This window comes from Plecotus auritus (genome assembly GCF_963455305.1).
Source record: "Plecotus auritus genome assembly, chromosome: 5".
Lineage (NCBI taxonomy): Eukaryota > Metazoa > Chordata > Mammalia > Chiroptera > Vespertilionidae > Plecotus > Plecotus auritus.
The window spans coordinates 183,303,362-183,330,467 of NC_137776.1; the positions used below are offsets into that span (position 1 = coordinate 183,303,362).

A 27,106-nucleotide genomic window follows, 5' to 3' on the forward strand; every position below is an offset into this window, starting at 1 on the left:
TATTTTACTCACCTGGTGGCTGTTGCCGGCTTCACGTTTTCTGCTGCTAAGAAGGACTAGCTGTTCCGAACATTACTGGCCGCGTCTTTCAATGGATGTGCATTTGTGGGGGGCTGTTTCTCCGTTTTCCGCGCCCCGCACGGGAAAACGACAGGTTCCTGAGCGGAGGAGCTGGGGATTAAGAAATTAAAGAAAAAATGAGACCAGACACAGAAAGAGAGACAAGCTGGGATCCGGGTGGGAGCTGTCGCTCTGATGGAGGGACAGTCACCCCCACCACAGACAACACAGCGCATTTATTGGTTTCCAAAAGGGGGGGGTTAAGGTCAAAGGAGTTTTGGGTGTGCCCAGGTCCTATTCATTCCTCATTCCTGGTACGAGGACGGGATTTAGCATATCAAGACCTGGGGAAGTCAAGGTCCTATTCATCCCTTATTCCCAGCACAGGGATAAAGATAAGAAATCAGTACTGATAACAGCCTCCGACATTTGGGGAGGCTGTCTCCGGGGGAGGACCGTGCCAATCACCTCGGACTCAGCTGACGTTAATTGAAAGGTCATCCATGTGCATTCCCAGGGGGCCCTCTACGTGCATTTTCATTCGCTTGGATACATAGCCAGGAGCGCAGTTTCTGGATTCGCGGAGGTGTGTGTCTCATCACGAGGACTTGCCGTTTCCCAAAGGGGTTCTGGCATCTTAAATCCCCGTCAGCTACGTGCAAGCGGGCCGTTTGCCCCGCAGCCTTGTCAACACTTCCCGTTGTGAATCGTTACCATTCCGGGCATCCCCGTGGATTAAACGTGTACCTCGTGTGTATTTCCTCGACAGCTAATGCTGTGGAACATCTAGTTGTGTGCTTATTGGGAATTAGTATATCTTTTATGTGACTCTTTTCTAAAAGGACTCACCAGACTCCTGACCTACAGGACTGCAAGATAATAATTGCGTGTGGTTTTAAGCCACTAAATTTGTAGTAATTTACGTCAGCGTAGAATTTGAATATTGATTTGTTTAAAAATTTTAATTCTGGCCCTGGCCAGTGGGTGGCTCGGTTGGAGCATTGTCCCGTGCACCGAAAGGTTTGTGGGTTCGATTTCTGGTCAGAATACGTACCTTTCGGGTTCAATCCCCAACCAGGACAGGTGTGGGAGGCAACCAATCAATGTTTCTCGCTCTCTCTTCTCTCTCTCAAAATCAATAAAAACATATTCTCGGCCGAAACCGGTTTGGCTCAGTGGATAGAGCGTCGGCCTGCGGACTCAAGGGTCCCAGGTTCAATTCCGGCCAAGGGCATGTGCCTTGGTTGCGGGCACATCCCCAGTGGGAGGTGTGCAGGAGGCAGCTGATCGATGTTTCTCTCTCATCGATGTTTCTAGCTCTCTATCCCTCTCCCTTCCTCTCTGTAAAATATCAATAAAATATATTTTAAAAAAAAAAAAACATATTCTCGGGTGAGGATTAAAATTTTTTTTAAATTCTGTTTGCCACTGATCTAGACATGGGATTGATTTTTGTATGTTGATCTGGTCTCTAGCAACTTCACTCAACTGCAATGCATTCTCTATAGATCTTTCGGGTTTCCTACATTCACAGTCAAACCATGTGTGGAAAAGGGCAGTTTTAGGTCTTCATTTCCAGTCCATGTAGGTCTACTTTCACTTCTTGCTTGACTGCACTGACAATAATGCTGAGAAGTGTTCCTCAATCTCAAAGTTTCACTTTTAAAAGGAAGTTAGCAGGTTTTTGCAGCTACTCTTTCTCAGGCTGGGGAAGTGGCTCTCAATTGTTATGGGATGGATTTGGAATTCATCAAATGCAAGTAGTTTTTATTCTTTGTTAACATAGTGGATTATACTGATGGGTTTCCTTTTTTTCCCCTTAACAAGTTTTTTATACTGAAACAAACTCATAGACACGGAGGCTGCTGGTTGCCAGGAGGGAAGTAGGGGCTGGGTGAAAGGTGAAGGGGTTAAGAAGCACAGATTGGCAGTTACAAATAGTCACAGGGAAGAAATGGAAGCATCAGAAATATAGTCAATAATATTGTAATAACTGTGCATGCTGCCAGGGGGGTCCTGGAAATATGGGGGGACACTTTGAAAAGCATATGATTGTCTAACCACGATGCTGTGCACCTGAAACCAATACAAAATAAAATAAGAAAAAGTTGTTTTTTTAAAAAATATATATATATATTTTTATTGATTTCAGAGAGGAAGGGAGAGGGAGATAGAACATCAATGATGAGAGAGAAGCATGGATTGGCTGCCTCCTGCACGCCCCCTACTGTGGAGCGAGCCCACAACCCAGGCATGTGCCCTTGGCTGGAATCAAAGCCAGGACCTTTCAATCTGCAGGCCGACGCTCTATCCACTCAGTCAAACCAGCCGGGGCAAGAAAAAGTTTTTGTGGGGGGTGAGGGGAACAGGGGCCTGAGACAGGGTTGGGAAGATAAGCGATGGAAGATTGTGTGCAATCCTTGTAGGCACTATGACAAACATTCCCCCAAATGCAGTCAGAAACCACATCAAGGTTTCCAAACAGGGCGGCAAAGGGAGTGATGTCGCAGCTGTGGGGAGTCTAGATCGGAGAAGGGCTGATGCGTAACCGGCAGGATCTGTGCAATTCAGAGAGGAGGCTGCCTGAGACCCCGGTAGAGGCGGTGAAGGCAGACGGAGTCTAGGGGGTGTTTGCTCAGGGACTGGATGTGGGGTACCGGGGAGAAGAGGCAGCCTTGAGAAAGGGGGTACCGGCTGAGATGAGAAAGCATTGAGTCGTGTGGGGACTAAAATGTTGTAACAGTTGGACTTGAAACGTAAGACACCTAAATGCAGATGACAAGTGGGCACATGCCTCTGAGCCTGCGACTCTGGCTGTAGGCACCCATCGGGGAGCTGTCAGCAGGGACTTTTTGTTTGAAGGCAAAGCAGCCCCAGGGGGCAAGAACTCCTAGAAGTTGGGAGGACGAATCAGCAAAGGATCAAATTCTCTGATCTAACGTCAGGGGCCAGGCGGCAGGGCTCAGGTGGAGGGAATCAGCGTGTAGGGGGAGAAAGAAGTGTATGGGGGTATATTTACCTGCTTGGTGGAGGACAGGGGAATCGATGCCTGATGCTTTAGTGTTCTGTGAGTCATGAACAGGGCAGAGGAGGGGGTGGGAGGGGGAATGTTTAAAACAGCTGATGTCAGGAAAAGAAAAGCCTCGCCCGGCCGGTGTGGCTCAGTGGTTGAGCATCAACCTAGGAACCAGGAGGTCACAGTTCAATTCCCTGTCAGGGCACAGGCCCCGGTTGCAGGCTCAATCCCCAGTGTGGGGCGTGCAGGAGGCAGCCGATCAATGATTCTCCCTCATCATGGATGTTTCTCTCTCTCTCCCTCTCCCTTCCTCTCTGGATCAATAAAATATATATGTAGCCCTAGTTGGTTTGGCTCAGTGGATAGAGCGTCAGCCTATGGACTGAAGGGTCCCAGGTTCGACTCCAGCCAAGGGCACATGCCTGGGTTGTGGGCTCAATCCCCAGTAGGGGGCGTGCAGGAGGCAGCTGATCAGTGATTCTCCCTCATCATGGATGTTTCTCTCTCTCTCCCTCTCCCTTCCTCTCCGGACCAATAAAATATGTAAAAAAGGAAAAGAAAAGCAAGCCTACAAGAGACTTAAAGCCAGCTCCTTCGGTAACGTCATGTGTCCGTTTGAGGTTTAGTCATTCAGGTGAAGCCAGCCCGCTGAGCTGTGTGACTTCCTTCTAGGAATACAGGGCTTTGGAGGCAGGTCGGAGGCAGGCGGAGGGCTCACCAGGTTTGAGGCCTTGAACAGACCAGGGTCACAGAGAGGGTGGAGAGCGGAGGGTGTGCAGGGAGAGGGATTGTAACAATGGACTCTGGCCCCTGGCTAGGCGGGGAGTGGGCTGGTGTGTTGCTTGTGGCGGCTGAAGAACTGTGACTGTGGTGTGGATTTCAAGAGATGACGTGGAGATGGTGCTCAGAGCGTGTTGGGTTGTGCAGCCTTTGAGAAAACGGGCACCAAATCTCACCGCTCACTGCTGCATCTTAGCTCATTGTGCGTGACAACATGCCGGCAGGTTCAGCGGGTTAGCCCAGGACCCGCCGCCGCTGCCCGCTGCTCCCTGGCTGCAAGTCTCGTGGGGACCCTCAGCGTTTTGGGGCAGGGGGAAGGGCACGGGCATGCTCTGGGAGAGAGAGCGCCCCTTTTTTTAACCTTCTCTCCAATGCAGAGTCCTGGCCTCTGTGTTACATAACGAAGTCTGTGAGTGAAGATCCAAAGCTAAAAAGCATGCTTATTGCAAAGTGTCACATGACCAGGAACTGGGCCAAGAACTGAAATAATGCCAAGTTGAGACTGATGGGCAACCATTGGATTTGTCCCTTGGTCTTGGTCCCTTCTTCTGAGATAGGTTTCTTTTCCCCTTCACCTCAGTTCACTTCCTGCATCCTCTTCTCCCCCCCCCCCCACCCAGTACAAGCAGTACTTGCGCTTCCTCCTCCGCCCTTTGACCCTCTAAGCGGGGGTTGTCCGTTTCATAGATAACAAATCCGTTTCTCCAGCGGCTTTTTCTTCTCTCTGTCCATTCTCTTCCCAGCACATCCCAAACCAAAGCCATGGTTCCCTTGCACCCTCCTCCCTCCTGCACCAGCATCCGACACTGCCAGTCGCCCCTCCCACATCCTGGATTCTTAGAGGCAAAAAGGTTGTCGGGCAAAGGTAACATCTGTATGGCCGGAGGCGCGTGGGAGATATAGGTGAGCGCTATAAAAATCACTTTTACCAAGTACACACGTTTATTGGGTCAAATTCATAGCACAGTGAACGTAGATGAGTCACTGTCACCTCCTCTGTGGTTGCTGCTTCCTCAGTCCATTCACCTCTTCTGCGGAGGGCACCGTTTCTACTGGGTACCGACTCCCGCCGCCGTTCCAGGGAGGCTGTGCCAAATCCCAGCTCCAGAAGCCCCTGCTTCCCCGCGCAGTGAGCGCTCAGAGCCGGCCACAAGCTTCAGTCTGGGCATTAGGGACAAAACCCAGGACTAGCAGCCACAGGAGACGCCTTTCTTCCTCGGAATGGGTGTCTGGGCTGTTGGAACACGAGGCTGCGGGGGGCGCCCGGGGCCAGGCGCGTGCAGGTGAACAATGACGTGGACCCTGGGGAAGCCACACCTTGGTGGCCGAGCAGCTGGGTCAGCCCTCAAAAGAGAGAAAGTGAAAGCACCTCCCTCTGGGCTTCGCCTTCAGTCGCAGATCCCCTAGATGGCAGCCCATTTTCCGCATCAGCATCAAGGGTCTAACCCAGGGGTGGGCAAACTTTTTGACTCGAGGGCCACAGTGGGTTCTTAAACTGGACCGGAGGGCCGGAACAAAAGCATGGATGGAGTGTTTGTGTGAACTAATATAAATTCAAAGTAAAGGAGCGGAGGGGAGAGCAAGAGAACCCTCCGCTCTTTCGGCTCCGCGGGCCGGATAGAACAGCCGAACGGGCCGGATCCGGCCCGCGGGCCGTAGTTTGCCCACGGCTGGTCTAACCTCTGTGCTCACAACCCACCGCCCAGAGAAAAACCAGCCACATGGGGCTCACTTCTTCCCACACACTTTAATGGTTCTCTATACACACAATTTCCTTCATATTTTTACTTCTACAAAGCCAATATACAAACTCTTATGTTAACCAAACCTGTCAGCATTTAACATTATTGTACAACCAGAGGCCCGATGCACGAAATTCGTACAAGAGTAGGCCTTCCTTCCCCCAGCTGCTGGCACCAGCTTCCCTCTGGCTGCCAGCACCCGGGACCCGGGCTTCCCTCGCAGAGGGAGGCCCCGCCCACCCACTGCAGTCTGCCAGTGGGTGGCGTGGGCCTCTCTTTGGGGCAATCGTGGAGCCCCGACTGATTGCCCCGCCAGCCAGTGGCCTGGGCCTCCCTCTGTGGGGCAATCTCGGGGCAATGGCCGGGTCCCCGACCAATTGCATCACACCCACCTTGGCTGGCCTGGTGCCAGTGGGTGTCATAGTGTGGTCCCAGATGGTCCTCTGGATGGTCATTCTACTGTTGGGCCGTTCAGTCAATTTGCATATTACGCTTTTATTATATAGGAGGATACTCCATTCTAGGAATAAACAGCTATTTACCAGGTTTCCTAGGAACATGTGCATGTTTTATTTTGCATGTGATAAAGGAGCCACTCTCGCACACCAGTTCCACGATCTCTTTGGGTGGAGAAAACAGGCACCAGGTCTGCCTGTCCACGGCTGCATCTCGAGCTCACTGTGCAGACAACCCCCGCTTAGAGGGTCAAAGGGCGGAGGAGGAAGCACAAGTACTGCCTGTACTGGGGGGGTGAGGGGGGGGGAGAAGAGGATGCAGGAAGTGAACTGAGATAAAGGGGAAAAGAAACCTATCTCAGAAGAAGGGACCAAGACCAAGACCAAGGGACAAATCCAATGGTTGCCCATCAGTCTCGACTTGGCATTATTTCAGTTCCTGGCCCAGTTCCTGGCCATGTGACACTTTGCAATAAGCATGCTTTTAGCTTTGGATCTTCACTCACAGACTTCGTTATGCAACACAGAGGCCAGGACTCTGCAGTGGAGAGAAGGTTAGAAAAAGGGGCGCTCTCCCTCCTTCCCGAGGGGGCATTTCCTAAACGCTGAGGGTCCCCACGAGACTTGCAACCAGGGAGTAGCAGGCAGGATCACAGATTAGGTACATTCTTAAGGATCAGCTATATATAATATATATATTTAAATATTGTTACTGTAAGTCAGGTCTTTTTTTTTTTAACATATTTTATTGATTTTTTACAGAGAGGAAGAGAGAGGGAGAGAGAGTTAGAAACATCGATGAGAGAGAAAGATCAATCAGCTGCCTCCTGCGCACCCCCCCACTGGGGATGTGCCCGCAACCAAGGTACATGCCCTTGACCGGAATCGAACCTGGGACCCTTCAGTCCGCAGGCCAACGTTCTATCCACTGAGCCAAACCAGACAAGGCAGTCAGGTCTTTTTTTAAAAAATATATTTTTATTGATTTCAGAGAGGAAGGGAGAGGGAGAGAGAGAGAGAAACACCAATGAGAGAGAATCATTGATTGGTTGCCTCCTGCACGCCCCCTACTGGGAATCGAGTCCACAACCCGGGCATGTGCCCCGGACTGGAATCGAACCTGGGACCCTTCAGTCCCCAGGCTGATGCTCTCTCCACTGAGCCACACCAGCTAGGGCGGGATCAGCTATATTTGACTGGGCTGTCCTCCAAAGGGAACATACGATTTCTATTCCCATCAGCATGGAGACCGGTATGCTTGACAGAGAGGAGTGCCTGAAGGCAAAATGCTTTCTAAGAAGGAAACACCCTTTTGCTTCCTGAGCCTTTATTGCGTGTTGTCTGCACCACACTGTTCAGGTGCTGGGGGATGAGACCCAGGACCCCTAAACCACATTGCTCATCTGCCTTCTCCAATGATGGCAGGTTTGGAGAAACGGGGAGCGTTACAGACAAAGGAACCAACACCACAGCCTGATGTTACACAGTGGCATCAATGAGAACACCCAGGGCACAGGGGCTGCATCCTGGCACGGACGGCGACACCCTGTAACAGGACACTGTCCACCCACATGCCCCTCCCTGTGCTCCGTCCTGTACACACGTGGCCAGAAGCCTGGCCAGCTGGGTCCCGCTCAGCTGCCCATGGGGACACCTGTGAGACATATAGGCAGGGGAGGCAGGAGCGGTGTGTTTGGGAGACACACGTTCCTGCTGAGGCCGAGCGGCAGGAGGGATGCAGCTGCCCGGGCTCGACCACCCATGGGGGGAGGAGCACGGGGTGTGCTGGGCCACAGGCCGCGGCGGCTTCCCCTCGGGGCTCATCGCTGGGTGTTCGACCTCCCCGTTTGCTCCCCCGAGCCTGCTTAACAATTCTGTAGCCTGGACCCCGACATGAAATCCTGTTTGAAACATCGGGAGTGCTTTTGCTTCCCTGACTGCTGGGCTAGCCCCCGACACTCCAGCAGGCACGAGTGTGCCCGACACCCACGTGGCACCTTCCACGTCTAGCAAAGCCAGTTTTCTGGAAGCAACGGAAGGGAGCACTGGCTTTCCCCGGGTGACACCACATGAATTCAGTGACTGGCTCTGAGGGGGGTCCTGTATGAAAAATGCACGTCTTTGAACTAGCACACCCCCCCCTAGGAAGACAGCTGGGCACCTGTGCCATGGGCATGAGAACGGAAACCAGGCTGAGGGAACACACACCCACGACTTCCTTCTAATGCTTATCTGCACTTCGCCGCCGAGAACACAGACGTAAACAAGCGAGGAGCAGAAGCCACGGCCAGGCACGCGGGGCTGTCGACGTCTCTTGGCCGCTGCCGCGCAGCTGAGTCCGCACAGCGAATGTTTACAGGACGCGCCCACCTCCGCTGCCCTGGCGGCTCGGGACGCCGGGTCCACAGAAACCACACTTGTTTGCCGTCGGACAGATATGTTAAGTCAACTCACCTGTCCCTCCTCCTTTTCACACGGAAACACACGCATCGGCCAATGCTAGTCATTCTCAAGGCTCCACAGTGAGGTCGTCACCCTCACGCCTCCCCGTGGCCACGGCGTCTCCTGTTCCAGCCGCCGGCGCTGAAAGCAGCTTGCCGACACTTGGTGTAATACAGCCAAACCCAGAAAGCACGAGAAGGACGCCCTCTCCTAACTCCGCCCGCCTCCGTCCTCGTCCTCCTCACTGTCGCCGTCGCAGTGGAAGATGTCCCTGAACAGGAAGACACGCCGGGGCGCCGCGGGAGGGGGCGCAGCGCCTCTTTTCTCCACCTTCTTCTCCAGCTTCTCTTTGAGCAAAGGCAGACTCGTCTCATAAAGGTAGTCTATAATCTCTAAAGAGAAAGATGGAACTTGGAAGTGATTTGCGCAAAGCCTCTTCCAAGGTCAAGGGTCAGAGGGCATTGCTGACACCGCCTGCTCCGTGCTGTTCTCATGTGCAAGACCCTGTTCTCACTGGTTTGCTTCCGTTCGCTCACTCAACCCTCTCAACACTCCTCGGAGGCAGGCACGCTATCTGTTTCTCAAATGAGGACACCCAGGCTCCTGAAACGGCATGGACTCAGTCGGGACGAGGCCAGGGTTCAACCCAGGGCATGGTGTCTGCTGAATGCACGCGGTTCCTCACACTCCCGGGCAGAGCCGCACCCGAGCCAGTGGTCTCCAGACACGGGGCTGGGCGGCCCCTTGAGACACTCCTGCAAGCTTGTCCGGAAACCTAGCCCCGAACGCCTGGAGATGAGCATCCTGCATGTCTGGATGGGGCCTGCTATGTGCAGTTGGAACAAACTCCCCACATGACTCTGATGACCCGGGTCTGGGAATCACATATCTATCCACCCACAGACGGCTGCAAAGAAGGAAGTGGCATCTTATGTTTTTCCTAGAAGTGTATGTGCACGCATGTGGATTGAGTGTGTGCATGCGGCGTGTGTGTGTGTGCACACGGTGTGAGTGTGTGCACGTGATGGCAATCCAGGAGCCCTCGCGAGAATTCACTGAGTGCTCGCGAAGCCCCGAGCACCCTGCTGACCACATCGACAGGTCGCTAGCTGACTCAGCCCTGCAGGTCCTGTCGGGCAGGGATGATGGCGCTAACTGTCTCCATTTTACAACTGGAGCTGAGGCTCTCAGAGGGAAGTCCCTGCTCAGGGGCACACCCAGCACGCGGCACCCCACTGTTCTCAATACTCACACACTGCACATACTGACCTGGAAAAGTCTTCCTCTGCCAAAACGGAACACAGGTGGCTTTCAGCTTATAAAACTTAGCTTGAACATAAGACGGAGGAACATCACTGTAGGAAGGAAAGGGGAAAGGTTAGCGTCAGTCTAAAACCTGATCATTTCAGCTCTGACAACTAACAGCAGTGACTGAGGGGAGGCCTAGACCTGAGGAGCTTTCCTCCCCTTGAACGTGAAGTCATCAGGGCCACAGCAGTAATACAAGTAAGGCACGTGGGAAGCTATGATCACTGGTTAAACACACAGAAGGAAGAAAGCCAGCAGTACAACGAGATGGGTTCTGTTTAGACTGGAATAATCTAAGGTACCAGCTGGGAAGACCAAGTACCAGGTGTACCGGTTAATAATGTGGATTTTGTAATCAAAGAAAACACGATAATTTCAAGAGAAACATCAAAAGTGCTTTATTCAAAGCAATGTCCATCGCTAGCTACACATTTCCCTCATCTTTCAGGTAATTTGTGGATACCGTCCCAATAGAACTTTTCTTGTTTTGAGGCAAACTATTCAGAGACTCAATTTTCCACTTCTTCGTACGTTTTGAAGTGCTGCTCAGAAAGTGCGTGTGCCATCGATCGGAACAAGTGGTCATCTGAAGGAGCAAGGTCTGGTGAATACAGCGGGTGGGTTCATACTTCCCAGGTAAGATCTTTTAACGTGTCTTTAACTGGTTTTGAAGTGTGTGATGGTGCATCATCATGAAGTAAAATTACTTTGCTGTATCTTCTGGCACATTGTGGTCGTTTCATGATCAAAGCGTGGTTCAAATTGATTATTTGTTGATAGTGATCAGTATTAACGGTTTCACCTGGTTTTAGAAGCTCATAATACACCACACCTTCCTGATCCCACCAAACGCAGAGCATTGTCTTCTTTCCGAAGTGAATTGGCTTTGCAGTCGATGTTGATGGTTGACCTGGATCAACCCATGATTTTGTGTGTTTGGGATTCTCAAAATAAATCCATTTTTCATCGCCAGTCACAATTGGATGCAAAAAAGACTTCTTTTTGTGCCACTGAAGCAACATTTTACTGATGACTTTTTGGTTTTCCATTTGTCTTTCGTTCAGTTGATGTGGCACCCATTTTCCTTCCTTTAAAATCTTTCCCATTGCTTGTAAACTTTCAGAAATTGTTTGCTGAGCAACATTTAATCTTTCTGCAAGTTGTTTTTGAGTTTGACACCCATCTTTATCCAATAATGCTTGTAATTGTTGGTCTTCAAACTTTTTCGGTTGACCCGGACGTTCTTTATCTTTCACATCGAAATCATCACTTTTAAAGTGTTTAAACCAGTGTTCACAAGTATCTTGAGATGGAGCATGTTCACCATAAGCTTCCCGAAGTATATGATAACTTTCAGCAGCACTTTTCTTCAAAATAAAGTAATGAATTAAAACTTCCCGCAAATGCTCTTTTTTTGGCACAAAATTTGACATTTTTAAGCATAAAGATATCTATGATGTTAACACCTTCAGAAAATTTGACATATGAAGTTTTGAAGCTTGTTGTCAAAACAACAAAATAGCATACATATCAAATCGCATATATGTCCACATATGTGTAACTCCTTCTACTGAAAAAAATCCGCATTATTAACCGGTACAGCTGGTATAACACGAGCCAGCACATGCCGTCGCTCACCTTGGACTTGGCCCTGCCCTCAGCACTTCCCACGCAGCAACCAACAAGCCTCACGGCCACTCTACCAGGAAGCCACTACTCTTCCTCCTCCTTTGAGAGACGGGGAAACTGAGGCGCAGAGAAGTCCAAGATCTCACAGCTAATAAAGGGCAGAGCGGGGACACTTGGGTGATTTGACTCCAAATTCTACCCTCTTCCCCATTAGGCTTAGGATACATACTGGTCACCACTGCAAGGCACAGGGCCCTGGTTTTTTTTTTTTTCAAAGCTAAAAAAGCAGATGCTGATGATGTCTTGGTGACTCAAATACACTTGCACTTTATAGCAAGTAAGACCGAAACAACCAAATCTTAGTTTCTAACGTGAAAATCACTAACTTCACTTCCTGGACAATTTTTCTTAAACAAGAAAAGTGTGACTTGTTTGTTTCAATAATTAATCTAGCAGTTAAGATGGTCAGGGTGATAATTTTATCGTTAAGTATGTAGAGGCAAACGATGATTGGGTCCCGGGTTCGATTCTGGTCAAGGGCATGTACTTTGTTTGCAGCTTCCTGGGCCCTGGTGGGGGTGTATGCAGGAGGCACCCAATCTATGTTTCTCTCTGTCTCCCTCTCCCTGCCACTCTCTCTAGAAATCAATGGAAAAATATACCCTTGGGTGAGGATTAATAACAACAACAAAAAGTGGCTTGATAACATGAAGAGCGGGCTCTGTGGACATAGCCCTCAGGATGGAAGTTGGTGGGATGCAAGGCAGGGTCCCCTTCCTTCTAAGCACTGACACCATCCCCTCAGAGAACCCACGGTACTGAAGGGTGTGCCCCCCTCAGGACAGCTAGCAAAGGAAAGCGTTTGGAACCACGGGCACGTCTCTGTGACTCGAGCAGGGCCCGTCACTAAGAGATTCCCGTTCTCCCAGCTTAAAAAAAGGTGGGTTATTCTTTGGCCACATCCCAAGGTGTAAGAAACTACCCACCGAACCTGTTTAAACCCTTCCTGATCGACAGCGACTTCCCACCTGCAGCCACGCTCCTGAAGTCAGCCAGGCTGCCGGGCCTTGCTCCTCTCCACCTTCCGAATGAAAGGCCACACAATCCCCCAACACCCACTTCCAAAGCCCACAACACCGGCACCCCACCATTCTCACAATGTGCTTTGCTCAGAGGGACTTGGTACATATTTCATTCACTCCTCTTTGGTGTCTTTGGAGGGGGCGGAGTGGAGGATCTAAATACACATACACGTAAAACAACTTGTAGGTAAAGTCCACACGCAGCATGACTATTAAAATCTGATAGTCATTTCTTAAAAGTCACCTCTCATCTTTTAAGAAGCTTAATATTAAACAGACTAGAGGCCCAGTGCACAAAATTCGTACAGGTCCCTCAGCCCGGCCTGCACCCTCACAGTCTTGGAGCCCTCAGGGGATGTCCAGGGAGCGGGCCTAAGCTGGCAGTCAGCCATCCTTAGCGCTGCCGTGGAGGCAGGAGAGGCTCCCGCCACCGCCGCTGCGCTCGCCAGCCGTGAGCCCAGCTCAGGGCTTCTGGCTGAGCGGCGCTCCCCGTGTGGGAGCACACTGACCACCAGGGGGCAGCTCCTGCATTGAGCGTCTGCGCCCTGGTGGTCAGTGCGCGTCATAGCGACCAGTCGTTCCGCCATTCTGTCAATTTGCATATTAGCCTTTTATTATATAGGATGGTCTTACCCTATGGTACTAGCAAGATCTTCCCAGTCTATTTCATTAGCATCTTCCACATTTATTTCATACAACCTATGAGAAAACATAAAAATTCAGTTTTCAAGCTCACTGCTGTTCTCGGTGCCAGGGCAGAGGTAACGGCAGCGCCGCTCCTGGCCGTACCTCTCAATCAGGTTGATTTTGGCCTGGAGGGCGTTGACCCCACGGTACACGTCCCGGCCATTCGTCATCCTCTTGGTGAGAATTTCTGTCCTGCATTCACAGAAAGAGCAGTATAGTTCACTATCAGAGGCGCAGTTTCAAGTTCCCTGTCTTCTTCTCGTCTAAACCACCCTCCTCAGAACCACTTTCCAACTCCTGCAACTCATCCCTGCCCACATCTGCCACCATCCACCGGGTGTTAGAAAATTTCCGTAATAAACAAGTTTAAAAAGGGGGAAGCGGGCCTTTCAGCAGCTGCTAGAGGGCGCTGTGGCACTCGCTTTAGTTTAGTTGCTCATAAACAGACGCACATTGCTCTTCTACTGTGAGCAGCCGCAGGAAAACCAGCCGAGACAAATTTAGCAAAGTGATGATTGATCTGATGGTTCCTCTAAGGCCCAAAGCTAACGGCTGAAGGAAAGGGTGAAGTTCCTAATGAGAGGAGCAACCCAATGTAAAATATTTAAAAATATTTTTAATATTTTTAATCGTGCACAGCACGATTTGTCACCATCTGATGGACATATCAGCAGCCATTCCATTCACCTCCTTGCTAAGGGAGAGATGTGGTGATGGTACCGATGTTCTTACTAACAGCCGTCCACGTACACTGGTTTGAAATGTGTCGCTTGAGGTCATGTCACTGTTACATGAAGGAAATGTATGTTTAGGCTACAAGTGCTTTTTCTTTCAGATGGAGAAGCAAAGCAAGTCTTGCACGTTATTGAATCATGTTGATTCTGAAGGTGGTCCCCTTGTTTAACACCGATCACCAACCCCCATCCTTTCTCAGTCTGAAATGCAGGGTGGGAAGGGCTTACACTCTTCCCCGCCTTACACTCTCCCCGCTACGCTATCTGTTCTTTGGAGTGTATTTCCCTGAGCGTGGTCCTCTGTTGAAATAACTCTGCAACGGGAGGTAAGGTGCATAGCAGTCAGTACACAGTACAACCTAAGAGTTTACTTTTAGCATAAAACACGCCTGCTCGGGGTTTCCTTCTCATCTGACAGTCAGGACGCCTGAGCCGCCTGGTGCGGGCGGTGCGGGTCCTGAGCTGCCAGGCCCCCGCTGGAGGGCGTGCTCGGAGACCCTCGGGGCGGGGAAGCTGCACGAGGCAGCGTGCACAGAGCCACCAGGGGCGGCTCTCCGGGTGACGATGGGCCCGAAGAAGTTCTGGGGTGGAGCGTGGTCTCCCCTCGGTGAAGGCAGGTGGACCGCACGACGCAAAAGGCAGATCTCTACGACCAGTGCTCGTGGTTTCTCTCCTGAATGTCAGTTTCAGTGTTTTCCGAGCACTATGCTTGTTTAACTCCTTGTTGAATGTATCTTCATTGCTGAAAGTATTACAGATGTCCCCTCGTTTCCCCACTGACCCCCTCACTCCTCCTGCCCCCTTATTTATTTTTTAAAAATTTACTTTATTGGTATTTTACAGAGGGGGAAGGGAGAGAGATAGTTAGAAACATCGATGAGAGAGAAACAGAGTTAGAAACATCGACCAGCTGCCTCCTGCACACTCCCCACTGGGGATGTGCCCGCAACCAAGGTACATGCCCTTGACCAGAATTGAACCTGGGACCCTTCAGTCCGCAGGCCAATGCTCTATCCACCGAGCCAAACTGGTTAGGGCCCCTTATTTATTTTTTAATGCTACAAACAAAACTACCTTGTTACTCAGGACTTAGAAAGGGAACTTAGAAAGGGAGACTGAAGACATCAGAAGTCACTATTCAGCATTAAACAGCCTCAGTGCCTTGTGAGGAAGACGGACAGTGAATCGGGCCGCTCAAGCGCCGCCTTACACCAGATGCTGGCGCTGAGGGAGCCGAAGCAGCGCAAGGGACAGCAATTCTCGACATGGAAGGCTTTCCACCTGGTGCCACCACGTGTTCTTATAACCTCACCAATCTACCCAGCCTCCGGGAATTGGGGGAGCGGGTGGCGGGGGGTGGGGGGGTGGGAAGCATGTCTGGTTGGAATTTGCATAAGAAGCCTTAAAACTTACCACTTACTTTTACACTGCATCCAATTTCTGGTTTGGACTTTAGCTTCGACTTCTACCCAAGATATGCCCTTGTAGAGTTTTTCCCGCACAACGGACAGGCAGCCTTCGGGGTTCTCTTGGAGTCTAGAATCTACCTCCTCTAAATCCTGGGGAGACATGGTCTTCAGAATCACTTCTTCAACGGCTTTGATTAGTCTCTGGGTTTCCGTCTTACTCCAGGCACCATGGTTTCTTTCTATAGATAAATATATATATAAAAAAGTCAATGGCCGCCACCACCCCTGCGCACTGGCTCCGTCGCTCACCCGGGCGAGCTCCCCGGCAGGCGCGAGCCCACACTCACCAGTGCTGATCTGGGAGAACTTCAGGGCCACGGAGAGGCTGCTTCGAGCCACCAAATCCCCAATCTTCTTCCAGTCGTTGCCATGGAGGGAATGGTACAACTTTAACTTCTCCATATCCCCTTTGCTGTACCTACGACAAAGGGAACATGTCACAATTTTTTTTTCATTTTAAAATTTATTCTGTAGTTGGGCGAAATTCACATAATGTAACGTTAACCTCCACCTTCCAGTATTTACTGCGACCCAAGAACTGGGCTACGTGCTCAGGGAGCGCTGCACGGAGAGGGAGCGTCGGGGTTCACGAGGAGCTGACAGTTAGCAGAGCAGCAGTGAGGCCGAGCACAACGAGTGCGGGGATGAGAGTGTAAAGAAAAAGCGGAGGCCCGGCCAGTGTGGCTCAGTGGTTGAGCATCAACCTATGAACCAGGAGGTCATGGTATGATCCCAGGTCAGGGCATTGTGGGCTCAATCCCCAGGAGGTGGCGTGCAGGAGGCAGCCGATCAATGATTCTCATCACTGATGTTTCTATTTCTCTCTCCTTCCCCCTTCCTCTCTGAAATCAATAAAAATATATTTTTTAAAAAAGAAAGAAAAAGCAGAAGATATAGAGGGGAGACCACACAGGTTCGAGTTGGAAATGGAAATGAAGACATCACCTGATTGCAGGTGCACGCCTGCTTTCCCACAGGTCTGCAGGCCTGACCCCTGACCTGGTGTCAGTGTCAGCAAAGACCAGAGAGACGTCCTGTGTCCAGCCGCTGACGCTGTCTTACCTGCCTTTGTAATTATGGACATCAAACATCTTCTTTGCTCGGTAGTACACGAGTTTCCAGGGCCGGGCGATGCCCTTCCCTAAGTCAGAGAAAGACGGTCAGCGGGCTCACGGTGTGGCATGAGGTGGTCACTGTGGCAAAGGGGCCCAGAACAGCCCTTTCCCCACTAACTATCCTGGACCTGGGCAAGGTTGGGACGCCGGGGCCTGCGGGAAGCTGTCTTGGGAAGCGGATGTACACAATCCCCCGGTGCCTTGGAGATCTCTGAAAACTGGACACTTTGTATGTGGCTCCAGCTCTGGTCTCCCCAATTCTCGGAAAAGACCCTCATAAGGCAAAGTAATGCTAACATAATGTGAATTAGAGGGCGGCTAGCGGGGGACACATGCCAACAGCTCTCCCTAGGAACTCTCCCCACGAGGAAGCCTGCCTCGCTCCCCTGCAGAAGAACCCGCCCTCCACAGGGCTCGCTCGGCCGCTTTCCTGGGCACATCCCAGCAAAAACCTCAGAAATTGGCTCCTTTAAATTTGAGAGGTTTTCAGGCCAATGCTTATGGCTTCACGGCCTTGATTTCCAAGTGTCACCTCCAGGAGGGTCCCGGCTACGTGGACGGCACACACACGGCTACACTTAAAATGCTCAGGAGGCCCTAACCGGTTTGGCTCAGTGGATAGAGCGTCGGCCTGCGGACTGAAGGGTCCCAGGTTCGATTCCGGTCAAGGGCATGTACCTTGGTTGCGGGCACATCCCCAGTGGGGGGTGTGCAGGAGGCAGCTGATCGATGTTTCTCATCGATGTTTCTAACTCTCTATCCCTCTCCCTTCCTCTCTGTAAAATATCAATAAAATATATATATAAAAAAGTTTAAAATAAAATAAAATGCTCAGGAGACCCTGGTGCCTACAGGAGGTGCTGGTGCAGTAAATGCAAAACATATGCCGCGAAGAACAGGAAGAGAAACCAAACCATAATCATCACCCAGTAGGGAAGCTAGAAGTTGACCCGTTCCTTCTTCCCAGAATCTGGGAAGCACTGTGCCTGGGAGGCCCGAGCACATTCCTGATCCCCACACAGGGGCCCTCCGGCAGCACCACGGCCTGCGCTGCGCTGCGCGCTCACAGGGGTCACTGTACGCGACGGGAGGCCGAGGGCGGACAGAGTCAACCCCTGAACTCACCGATGTGCAGCCGAAACGCGTACTTCCTCTTTAAGTTGGTGATGGCGGCTTTCTCCTCCGGGTACCTGTCCGTGTACAGCAGCTTGTCTGCGTTCTCGATTCCTGTCAGGGACAGAAACTCTTGCACGTTTTTCTCTAACTGCTGATTTTCCTTCGCAGAAAACTTGCCAAATTTAATGGTGACACCTAGGATTTGGGGTGGGAGAAAAAGTGTATGTTGTCAATAACGAGTAAGAGCAAACCTCGCAGGTGCTCCTCAGCAAGGACCATGCAGGGACCCGCCACCCATCCCCGCGCCAGCCGGTCCCCGCCCGCTGGTGCACGGGAGCTGGGCCTCCCGTCCCGCTGCGGAACCCGCTTTCCTTCTGATTCAGCTCAAGCCACACTCTGCTCCCGAGGTCTCCCTGGTCATCCCACTCCCAGGGGCCTTCCTGACTCATCAACTGCCTATTAAAGTAGTTCTTTTTTTATATTAAAAAGTGCACATATGTTCATTAAAAATTCAGAGTATGAAATGAAAGTTCAGAAAACACCCCCTTCACTCTCCCCTGCTCCCTGCCCCCTGCCGCAGCCGTGACCCGGTGGATCTCTATGCACAGGTACCAGGGAGGGACATATGACCCGACATTCTCCTCCTCCTCATTACTCCAGCTCTCTGCTTCGTTACATGTTAACTGCGTTATACAGTGTATTTCTATTCTTAGACTTATTTTTAAAATATTTCATAAAATACTCAAACATCTCAGCACAGAAATCTATAATAAAAGCGTAATATGCTAATTAGACTAGACGTCCTTCCGGACGACCTTCTGGACGAAGCCAGGGCTGTGAGGGAAGCCCGGGTCCCGGGTGCCAGAGGGAGGCCGGTGCCGGCAGCCGGGAGAAGGCAGGCCCACTCTTGCACAAGTTTCGGGCATCGGGCCTCTAGTACACAAATAAAATGGGATCATTCTATAGACACTGCTCTATAAATTATATTTTTCTCACTTAATTTATCCACGTGATTGTGTCCATAAGGCCCCCCTTCTTCCTCACTGACCAGTGGTACTGGCCTCACCGCAGCTCTGGGTAAACACTGCTCATTTCAGCACTGGCCTTACACCTGCAGCTTCTTCTTCAATCCAGGTGGCTTCCTGGGAGGCGCGTGTAACACAGTGAGATCAAGGAGGAGACCAAGTTGGGCTTGTCTGGCACCAGCCCACTCCCCAGCTCACCCTCAACTTAGTATCTCAGGGAAAGAAATGACACCTCGTGGAAGCTGACGAGTTAGTGTTCACTTCACTTCCGTATCCTTCCCAGGCCACAACCAATCAGGCTCCTCCTCCTCTGCCCCTTCCTGCAGGATTGGCCTCGTCTGTGGGTGAGCTGGCTCCTGCAGCCCAGTCCTCCTTGCCTCCCTGGCCAGCTGGGCAAAGGGGAACCTGTGCACTTCACTGGTTGCATTTCACCGTCAGACCATTCTGGGCGGATGATGTGCTACCAAGTACACTTGAAACTATATAATTTTACTTATCAAGGTAACCCTGACAAATTCAATTTTAAACAGCAATTCTGGGTGGAGATACAGCTGCCGTAGCTGGAGGACGGCCACGGTGAATCTGTAAATCTGAACCGCTCACAGAAGCCGGGCTAGCGGGGCTTCTGGACGTTCAGCAGCACTGAGGTGCCACACACAGCTCACCCTGCGCCTTGAACTCCTGGAACCGGCCCAAGTCATCCCGGTACATGCGCTTAATCGTGGTGGCGGCCCTCGCCCCGATGCCGGGGATGAACTCCCGGAGCTGCCTCACGGCGGAGGCCAGGTCCACATCCGCATCATCCGCGTCTCTCGAGTCTTCGGACAGATACCGCGCCTCGGAATCTCGGGCCGAATCCAAATTGCTTTCTTCATCGGGAGGTCCTAACCTAAGAGGGAAATGGCATTGATTAACATTGAGACATCACTTAGCTTTTACTTTTGTTTTTTTAATGCTTTTATTGATTTTTATAGAGAAGAGAGAGGTATTGATAGACAGAAACACTGATGAGAGGGGAGCATCATCCATCTGCTGCCTCCTGCACGCCCCCTACTGGGTATCAAGCCTGCAACGCGGGCATGTGCCCTGATTGGGAATCGAACCAGCAACCTCTTGATTCCTGGGTTGATGCTCAACTGCTGAGCCACACCGGCTGGGCTCTAGTAGTTTTTATTTAGTCTTTTCCTGAAGTGACTCACTTAGACAAGAGGTGGTTCAGTGGGGGATTTCTGGACTCTCAGGGTAACTGCTAACTCAGAGGTGCCTACGAGGCAGACGTGGCACCCTAAGCCGTTTCCACCAGAGATTACTTCTTACAGTCCTATTTCTCAATAATTGCCATTTTATTTACAGGCTAGGTCCTCTTCTTCCTCCATGGACACCCAAGATGCCTCTCCCCAACCCTTGCAATGTTAAGTTTTATAATAACGGTTATTAGTTAAATTATCCAGGGTTTCCAAGGTTAGTTATTTTTGCTGTGGTCAGTAATGGCCACGTTTCCCCTTTGCTTGGTTTTCTACGTATCGATCACTAATTCATCCCCAAACTCTCTGCCAGATATTCAAATCTCCTTTTCATATGTTCAACTGTATCAACTAACGGCTTAGACAGGAAACTGGAAAAAATGGTGTGCATTTGTCTAAGAAAAGGGTCAACAGTTTTCAGGGGCACACGGCCCAATACAAGTTAAGAACCACAGTCCTAGTCCAGCGATATGGCTCCGTGGTTGAGCGTCCACCCATGAACCAAGAGGTAACTGGTTTGATTCCCAGTCAGGTCACAGGCCCGGGTTGCTGGTTCAATCCCCAGTAGGCGGCGTGCAGGAGGCAGCCGATGGATGTTTCTCATCTATGTTTCTAACTCTCTGTCCCTCTCGCTTCCTCTCTCTCTAAAAGCAATAAAAGTCTATTTTAAAAAATAAAAGAACCATAGTCCTAGAGCATTCCTGCCTCATTATCAGTGTTCTGAAAATATCCCGGGTAAGATGGCTCAGATGACATGCGCATGGCCACAGCTGTTACCAGCACCACCCGAGGCGGCCTCTCCCACGTCGCTGTGGTGGAACTACGTTAAGCCAGGACAACGTAGCAAATGCAAGGAAGCCACTGAGTAAAAATTGGGGGTTGGAGGAATCTGTCCCAAGTCCCAGAAAGCAAGCGTTAAAGTGGTTAAAAAAAAAAATCCCTGCTTTTATTCATTTGACACTATCCTCAAACCTATAATAAAAGGGTCATATGCTAATTAGACTTGACATCCTTCCGGACGAAGCAAGGGCTGCAAGGGAAGCCCGGGTCCTTGGTGCCAGAGGGAAGCCGTTGCTGGCAGCCGGGGGAGGGAAGAGCTACTCTTGCACGAATTTCGTGCATCGGGCCTCTAGTGATAATTATATAACTAGTATTAACATTTCTTTTCTTAGACCCTAATGCAAGTTTTTCCCTGCTCGGTAACATCATAGGTCATCTCTTTCTTTCTTCTATCTACGTGCAGAGACAAAGGTGATTTGGGGTCATCAATGCCTGTTAGAGTTAGTTACAGAATCTCAGGCTGGAATAGTTCTCAGCGTAAAGCTAATCTAACTGCCCGTTACATGTGCAGAAAGGAAGCTGCCTGCGAGTCACATGGCTGAACGGCACGTGTCCTGTACATTTTGCGGTCTACCTCTGGGCGCCCTGCCATTCACGGGGACACGCTAACAGAGGCCCCAGACCCAGACCGAGGATGGGCACCCTCAGAAGGCACAGCAGGCCGCGTTACCTCGGCACGTCAGAACACGCCTGGTCTTCCACCTCTCGGGGCTGGGGTGTCGCACGTGCCTCCATCGAGGAAGCATTTCCTTCCAGTGAGTCAAGCAGCGGGTCCTCAAAGCTGGTGGGGAGCCCCGAGAGAGCACTTTCAACAGGAGCCCTTCGCCCCCTTTTCTTAGCCCTTTTCTTTGACCTGCAGGGCTCCCTCCTGCCTTCTGCAGTCCCCGTGCCATGGAGCTCCTGTGACCCCTCGGAGTTCACGATCTCAGGACTCTCACACCCCTGGTGATGTGAAATATTCCTCTTTCTTTTCTCAGGCTTCTTTTCATGAGCAGCACCTGGCAGCTGTGTGGCGGGGCCTCCCAGGCCCGCAGAAAGCGGGGACTCCGGCCGGGGCAGGACGCTGGCGCCCGGGCCTGACGCTCCCAGCGCATCGCAGGAGGCAGCTTCCCGCCGCCTCTTCTTCTTTCTCTCCCTGACTTGATGGTGTGGCTCTTCCCGTCGCTTAGTAACTGCTGGCGGCTGGTCTGCTTCGGGCTCTCTGGGTGACTCTTGTTCCCGGCTCATGTCAATATAAACGATGTCAACATCCCTTCTAAAATTCTTCGGCATGTTCTCGATGTTTTCTTTATCCACCATGACATACACGCCCGTTCCGTCCTGTATCCCCAAAGCACTCTTCTTTTTCCTCTTTTTGGCCGGAGAAGGGGCCTTTGCAGCTTCCTCACAGAGTTCTGATGTTTTCAAAGGAGAAGAGGCGAGATGCTGGTGGTCCTTCCTCTTTTTCCCCCTCTTCGTTTTGTGAGAGTGTTCGCTTGCCAGGGGGGCATCTCTGAAACTCTCATGGGCATGAATCCGATGTCTGTCCTTCTCTACAGAGTACTTTTTCTTTTTCTTGTCAAAAACCGGAGTGTGGATGTCCAATCTGCTCAATTCGCCTTCCATTTTACTCCTAGAGGGAAACTTGACAACAATGGCTTATTTGCAAAGCACCTTAAACATCAGCCTCAGGAGAAAAAACAATCACAGAAAATGAAATTGTACGGCAAGTGGCAAGCTGGAATCATGACTATCCATTGCATGCTATTCTACATGCTCAGGAGGCACACGGTACCCCACTCTGCCTGCTCCCAGTGCCGCATGGCCAGGCCCTGCTCCCCACAGCGTCACCTTTAACCTCTCCTTCCAACTCTGTGCTCCAGCCACACATGCCCTTTCCTGGTCCCACAAACATGCCACCGTCCTCCTCTTGGCTCCAGGTCTGATAGCACCCGGTTCCCTGTGTCTGGAACACTCTCTATCTGCTGCCTCCCCGGCCCCCTGCCTCCTTCCATCCCCAGAGCTCGCCTGGAATATCACTGCTTCAGGAAAGCTTTCCCTGGTCGAAAGGATACACATTATGATATCACATATACTGAGTCTAAAATCCACTAACGATTTTATGTATCTTTTTTCAATGCATACATATGCAGTAAAACTGTGAACACAGGTATGGGGGTTACAATTGGCAAATTCAGGGACCCGGGACAAGTACAGAGCCAGTTTCTCTTATGGCTGTAATCTTTTATTTCTTAACTAGAGGCCTGGTGCACGAAATTCGTACACTTGGGCGGGGGGGTCCCTCAGTCCAGCTTGTGCCCTCTCGCAGCCCGGGAGACCCTGGGGGATGTCCGACTGCCTGCTCCCCGGGGAGTGGCCCTAAGCCGGCAGTCAGACATCCTTAGCGCTGCCGCAGAGGCAGGAGAGGCTCCCACCACCACCAATGTGCTTGCCACCCGTGAGCCCAGCTTCTGGCTGAGCAGGGGGCAGCTGCTGCGTTGAGTGTCTGCCCTCTGGTGGTCAGTGTGCGTCATAGCGACCAGTAGTTCTGTCGTTTGGTCTATTTGCATATTAGCCTTTTATTATATTGGAGGATTGGGGTTGGAAGGAGAGGCAAAAGGATGTACCCATCCTTTCACCCTAAAGTCTATCTCTTTCCTCCCCTCACAGCAGCATCTCTTGAGAGAAACTACTCTCTCCGTTTCCTCACCTTCCATCCACTTCTCAGCCCACGTCTTTGTCGCTTTCACCCTCCTACTCCCTGAGCTTGCTCGGGTAAGAGTGCCAGGACCTTCAGCCCTACATTCCACAGGCACCTTCCTGGCCCATCTTTCAGGCCTCTTTATAACAATGCCCAGAGCAGATGATGCCACTGAACATTCTTCTACTTTCCATCCGTTTCTTTCTTTTGTGTAAATACCCAAGTTTCTCCTTCTGGTTGCTTGAATTCAACACAACCTTTTAAATATATAGTCGCCCTAACTGGTTTGGCTCAGTGGATAGAGCGTTGGCCTGCAGACTCAAGGGCCCCAGGTTCGATTCCAGTCAAGGGCATGTACCTTGGTTGCGGGCACATCCCCAGTAGGGAGTGTGCAGGAGGCAGCTGATCGATGTTTCTCTCTCATCGATGTTTCTAACTATCTATCCCTCTCCCTTCCTCTCTGTAAAAAAAAAAAAATCAATAAAATGTATTTTAAAAATAAATATATAGTCACTTCCAGCTATAACTACTTTAAGGTTTCCCGTTATTCTTAAGATCAAGTCCCCAAACTTTGCAGACCTGCCACGCCCTTCAGGATCTGGCCGGCCCCGCCCACCTCTCCAGCTCTCCCTCCTTTCAGTGCGAACACACCTGTGCCTCCCCTTCCACTGGCAGCGCTTTGCAACGGCAGCTCGTTCTCCCGGGAGTGCGCTGCCTCCGCCTTCCCTCCTGAGCTAAGACGGGTCTAAAGTCCGAAAGTCACTCAGGAGGGCCTCTCTCAGCGCTTCACCCGGACCTGGACCCGGTCCCGCTCCCGGTCCCGGTCCCGCTCCCGCTCCTGGGCACGCGTGCTTCCCAACAACCAGCCGCTTCCCTAGCGCCCTGGGCTCCGCTGGGACCGTGTCTTGGCCCCAGCGCTCGATGCCTCCGGAACGAACGGATTCGCGTTGATCTCCACTTCTGCGAGCTGCCCGTCCCCGACCCCCCGCCGCCGTGCAGGGCTCTGGGACGGGCGTGCCGGGCAGGAGGGGGAGCTGCCCCGAGGGCCCACTCGGCCCCCTTTGGCGCAAAGGCCCCAGGGTTCCCGCGCGAAGGGGCCTGGAGCGGCCGCGGAGAAACGGTCGCCACGCGCACCCCCAGGGGCCTGGCCGCGGGCGCGCCTCCCCGAGCAACGACCACCGCCGCTCGGTGTCCAAACGCACGTCTCAAAAACCCGGAACAAAATCCGCTTCCTACCTGCAGTCCGAGAGCGCCACCGCCTTTCTTCCGACCCGGAAGTGCTGCTGCGCTCGAAGCGGAAGTGGCTGCGTCACGTCCGGTCCCGCTAGGCATCCCGCTGCCACGCTGACTTGCTGGCAGCTGGACTGGGACGGAGGCGTGGTTTCTGCCCATTTTGTTCCTGGGGTCGGGTACGATAGAGCGTGGTCCTAAAACTAAGAAAGTGGGGCCGAATTCTTCCATGGACTGTTTAATTCATGCATGCATCCCATTAATTTCATGATTTTTGCTGAACTCCAGCCATAGTCCTGGCGTGAAGATGGTGAGGGTCCTAACCTGGGGAAGACAGATAAACAAATCAACCACGACAGCTTCCCGTTACCCTGTGAGGAAAACGAAGCGGTGACGCGAAGGAGCGCGCCGGGGACACTGCGTGCTGCTGAGATGGAAGGGAAGGCTCTTGGAGGAGGCACATTTGAGCCGAGTTCTGAATGCAAAGGGCGAGCACAGACCTGGATGGGAGATGGCTCCAGGCTGGAGGCAAATACAAAGGCCCTGAACCTGGTTGCGGGAGGAGCTGAATGAAGGCGGGGCAGCTGGGCCACAGTGAGTGGAAGGGAGAGTGGGAGGAGATGACCTCAGCCCGAGGCAGGAGCTGGCTGGTGCAGTGTCTGAACGCAGGTCGAGCTTAAAGGCGGCAGAAAGAGCCTTCCAGACCTATCCCAGTCCTCCCGTTCCAACTGAGTCCCGAAGAAACTTAGCTGGCATTGAAAGTGACGCTTTAACCAGACCATCAAGTTAAGACCAGGACACATACACCACTCAAGTTTTTAGCCTTATTGCATAGTGGACATAACCACGTTGGCACCTGTTTTCTCGTGTTTTTTTTTGTTGTTGTTGTTTTAAAAATATATTTTATTGATATTTTACAGAGAGGAAGGGAGAGGGACAGAGAGCCAGAAACATCGATGAGAGAGAAACATCGATCAGCTGCCTCCTGCACACCCCCCACTGGGGATGTGCCCGCAACCAAGGCACATGCCCTTGACCGGAATCGAACCTGGGACCTTTCAGTCCGCAGGCCGACGCTCCATCCACTGAGCCAAACTGGCTTCGGCTTCTCGTTTAATCCTGTGTTGTAGTTATCTTCATTAGGTATCCTTGAGTCAGTGCGTCTCTTTTCAATTTCCTTCCCTTCATTCCGTTGCACAAAGTTGGGTACCATGGATCTCATTTAACTCCAGACTTTCCTCCCTCCCTACTTCACGGAAGATAAACGCTGAGGATCCAAGAGGTCGACTAGTTTGAGGTCAGCCAGTGGGTTAGTTACCTTTGTTAGGTAACCCTGAGAAACTAGGGCTTTAATGTAACTTGTCCGAGAGGACTTACCTGGCTCCTCCACAACTCCACTCTCCTGCCTCTCACGGCACCACCTGACCTCCTCTGTGTGAGCTGCCACGTGGCTTTGATGGAAAAACGCACAGCCTGCATTTCTGTGAAAGTCCGGAAGTGAAGCAGTCTGGAGAAACCCCAGCACACGTCATACCCACCCACATGTCGCCACCCCAGGGCTGCTTCCGGCCCTGGATGAGCAGTGGAAGCCTGTCTGGTTCGCTCTGGAAATAATGTTGGTGCTGTCCTGAAGCATGGTAGCAGTCATCTTGGGTAGAAACTGCAGTTTAACTTTAACCCTGCTGTTTTGGCTTCTGTACTTATTTGCTTGCTAAAATAATAGAAAGGTTACTTTGATTTTTGAACTTACCTAGGTTATCCCATTCGATTGAATACTCCATTGTTTGTGGTTTGAATATCCCATTGATTGTGATCTTACTGGTCATTCGAGGCACATTCTTCTGTACCTGGAGACCAGGACAGCACAATTACTCTGAATTGCCTCAATGGCTCCAAATAATGAGTTTCCATTGACTCAGTGGTCCCAAGACCTGAAACTATAATTAATCTTTGTAGATAACTAACTTGTTCAATTTAGCTTCTGTAACTGCTTTTTGCAAACCAGGTTCCTCATTCCAAACCTAAAGATGTAATCAGTACCTTTGTGAAACCTGCCTGTATAAGCCTGCTGTTGCCACCATTTCGGGACTGGGAGATTTGGAGACATTACTCATTCTCAGGTTGCCGGCTTATTGATTAAATGCCTCATTAATTTGGTCTTGCGTCTTGAGTGTTTACTTACAACAGTCCACGCTTGGCATGTAAGCCGTGAAGTGCAGGTCTGTGGTTGTGAAGCTTGCTCCGTGGTGAACTCCTTACCCTGAGCCTTGTGGATATTCGAGCAGTTACCGATGATAATGGTGGGGGAATAAACCCACTAAAGGTTGGAATTAGAAGACAGACTAGAGAACCTCCAGGTTAGTGGTCCCAAAAACACTGCACCAATCACCTGGGCAGCTAGTAGAAAGTGCAGATCCCACTTAGCATATGGACTGCATATGAGGCACCATTA

The 27,106-nt window shown here is 51.3% G+C and overlaps 1 protein-coding gene across 4 annotated transcripts; it reads right to left on the reverse strand.

Moving 5' to 3' along the window:
* On the reverse strand, window positions 1-24,714 carry TTF1 (transcription termination factor 1). 4 transcript variants are annotated; one of them, XM_080671006.1, is made up of 11 exons: window positions 24,661-24,714; window positions 21,415-22,367; window positions 19,326-19,549; window positions 17,645-17,830; window positions 16,467-16,545; window positions 15,692-15,822; window positions 15,349-15,583; window positions 13,304-13,393; window positions 13,148-13,213; window positions 9,765-9,850; window positions 1-171 (listed from the first exon to the last, which is right to left on the reverse strand). In XM_080671006.1, exons 2-11 carry the CDS (start codon window positions 22,347-22,349, stop codon window positions 89-91), a joined length of 2,115 nt encoding a protein of 704 aa, XP_080527132.1. In that variant the 5' UTR covers window positions 22,350-22,367; window positions 24,661-24,714; the 3' UTR covers window positions 1-88. The 4 variants fall into 4 exon arrangements, 3 of the variants coding, with proteins under 3 accessions (XP_080527132.1, XP_080527130.1, XP_080527131.1); XR_013960731.1 differs by lacking the exon at window positions 1-171 and adding an exon at window positions 6,792-8,887 and having other exon boundaries at window positions 15,356-15,583; XM_080671004.1 differs by lacking the exon at window positions 1-171 and adding an exon at window positions 6,812-8,887.
* Between the last annotated feature and the right edge of the window lie 2,392 nt (window positions 24,715-27,106).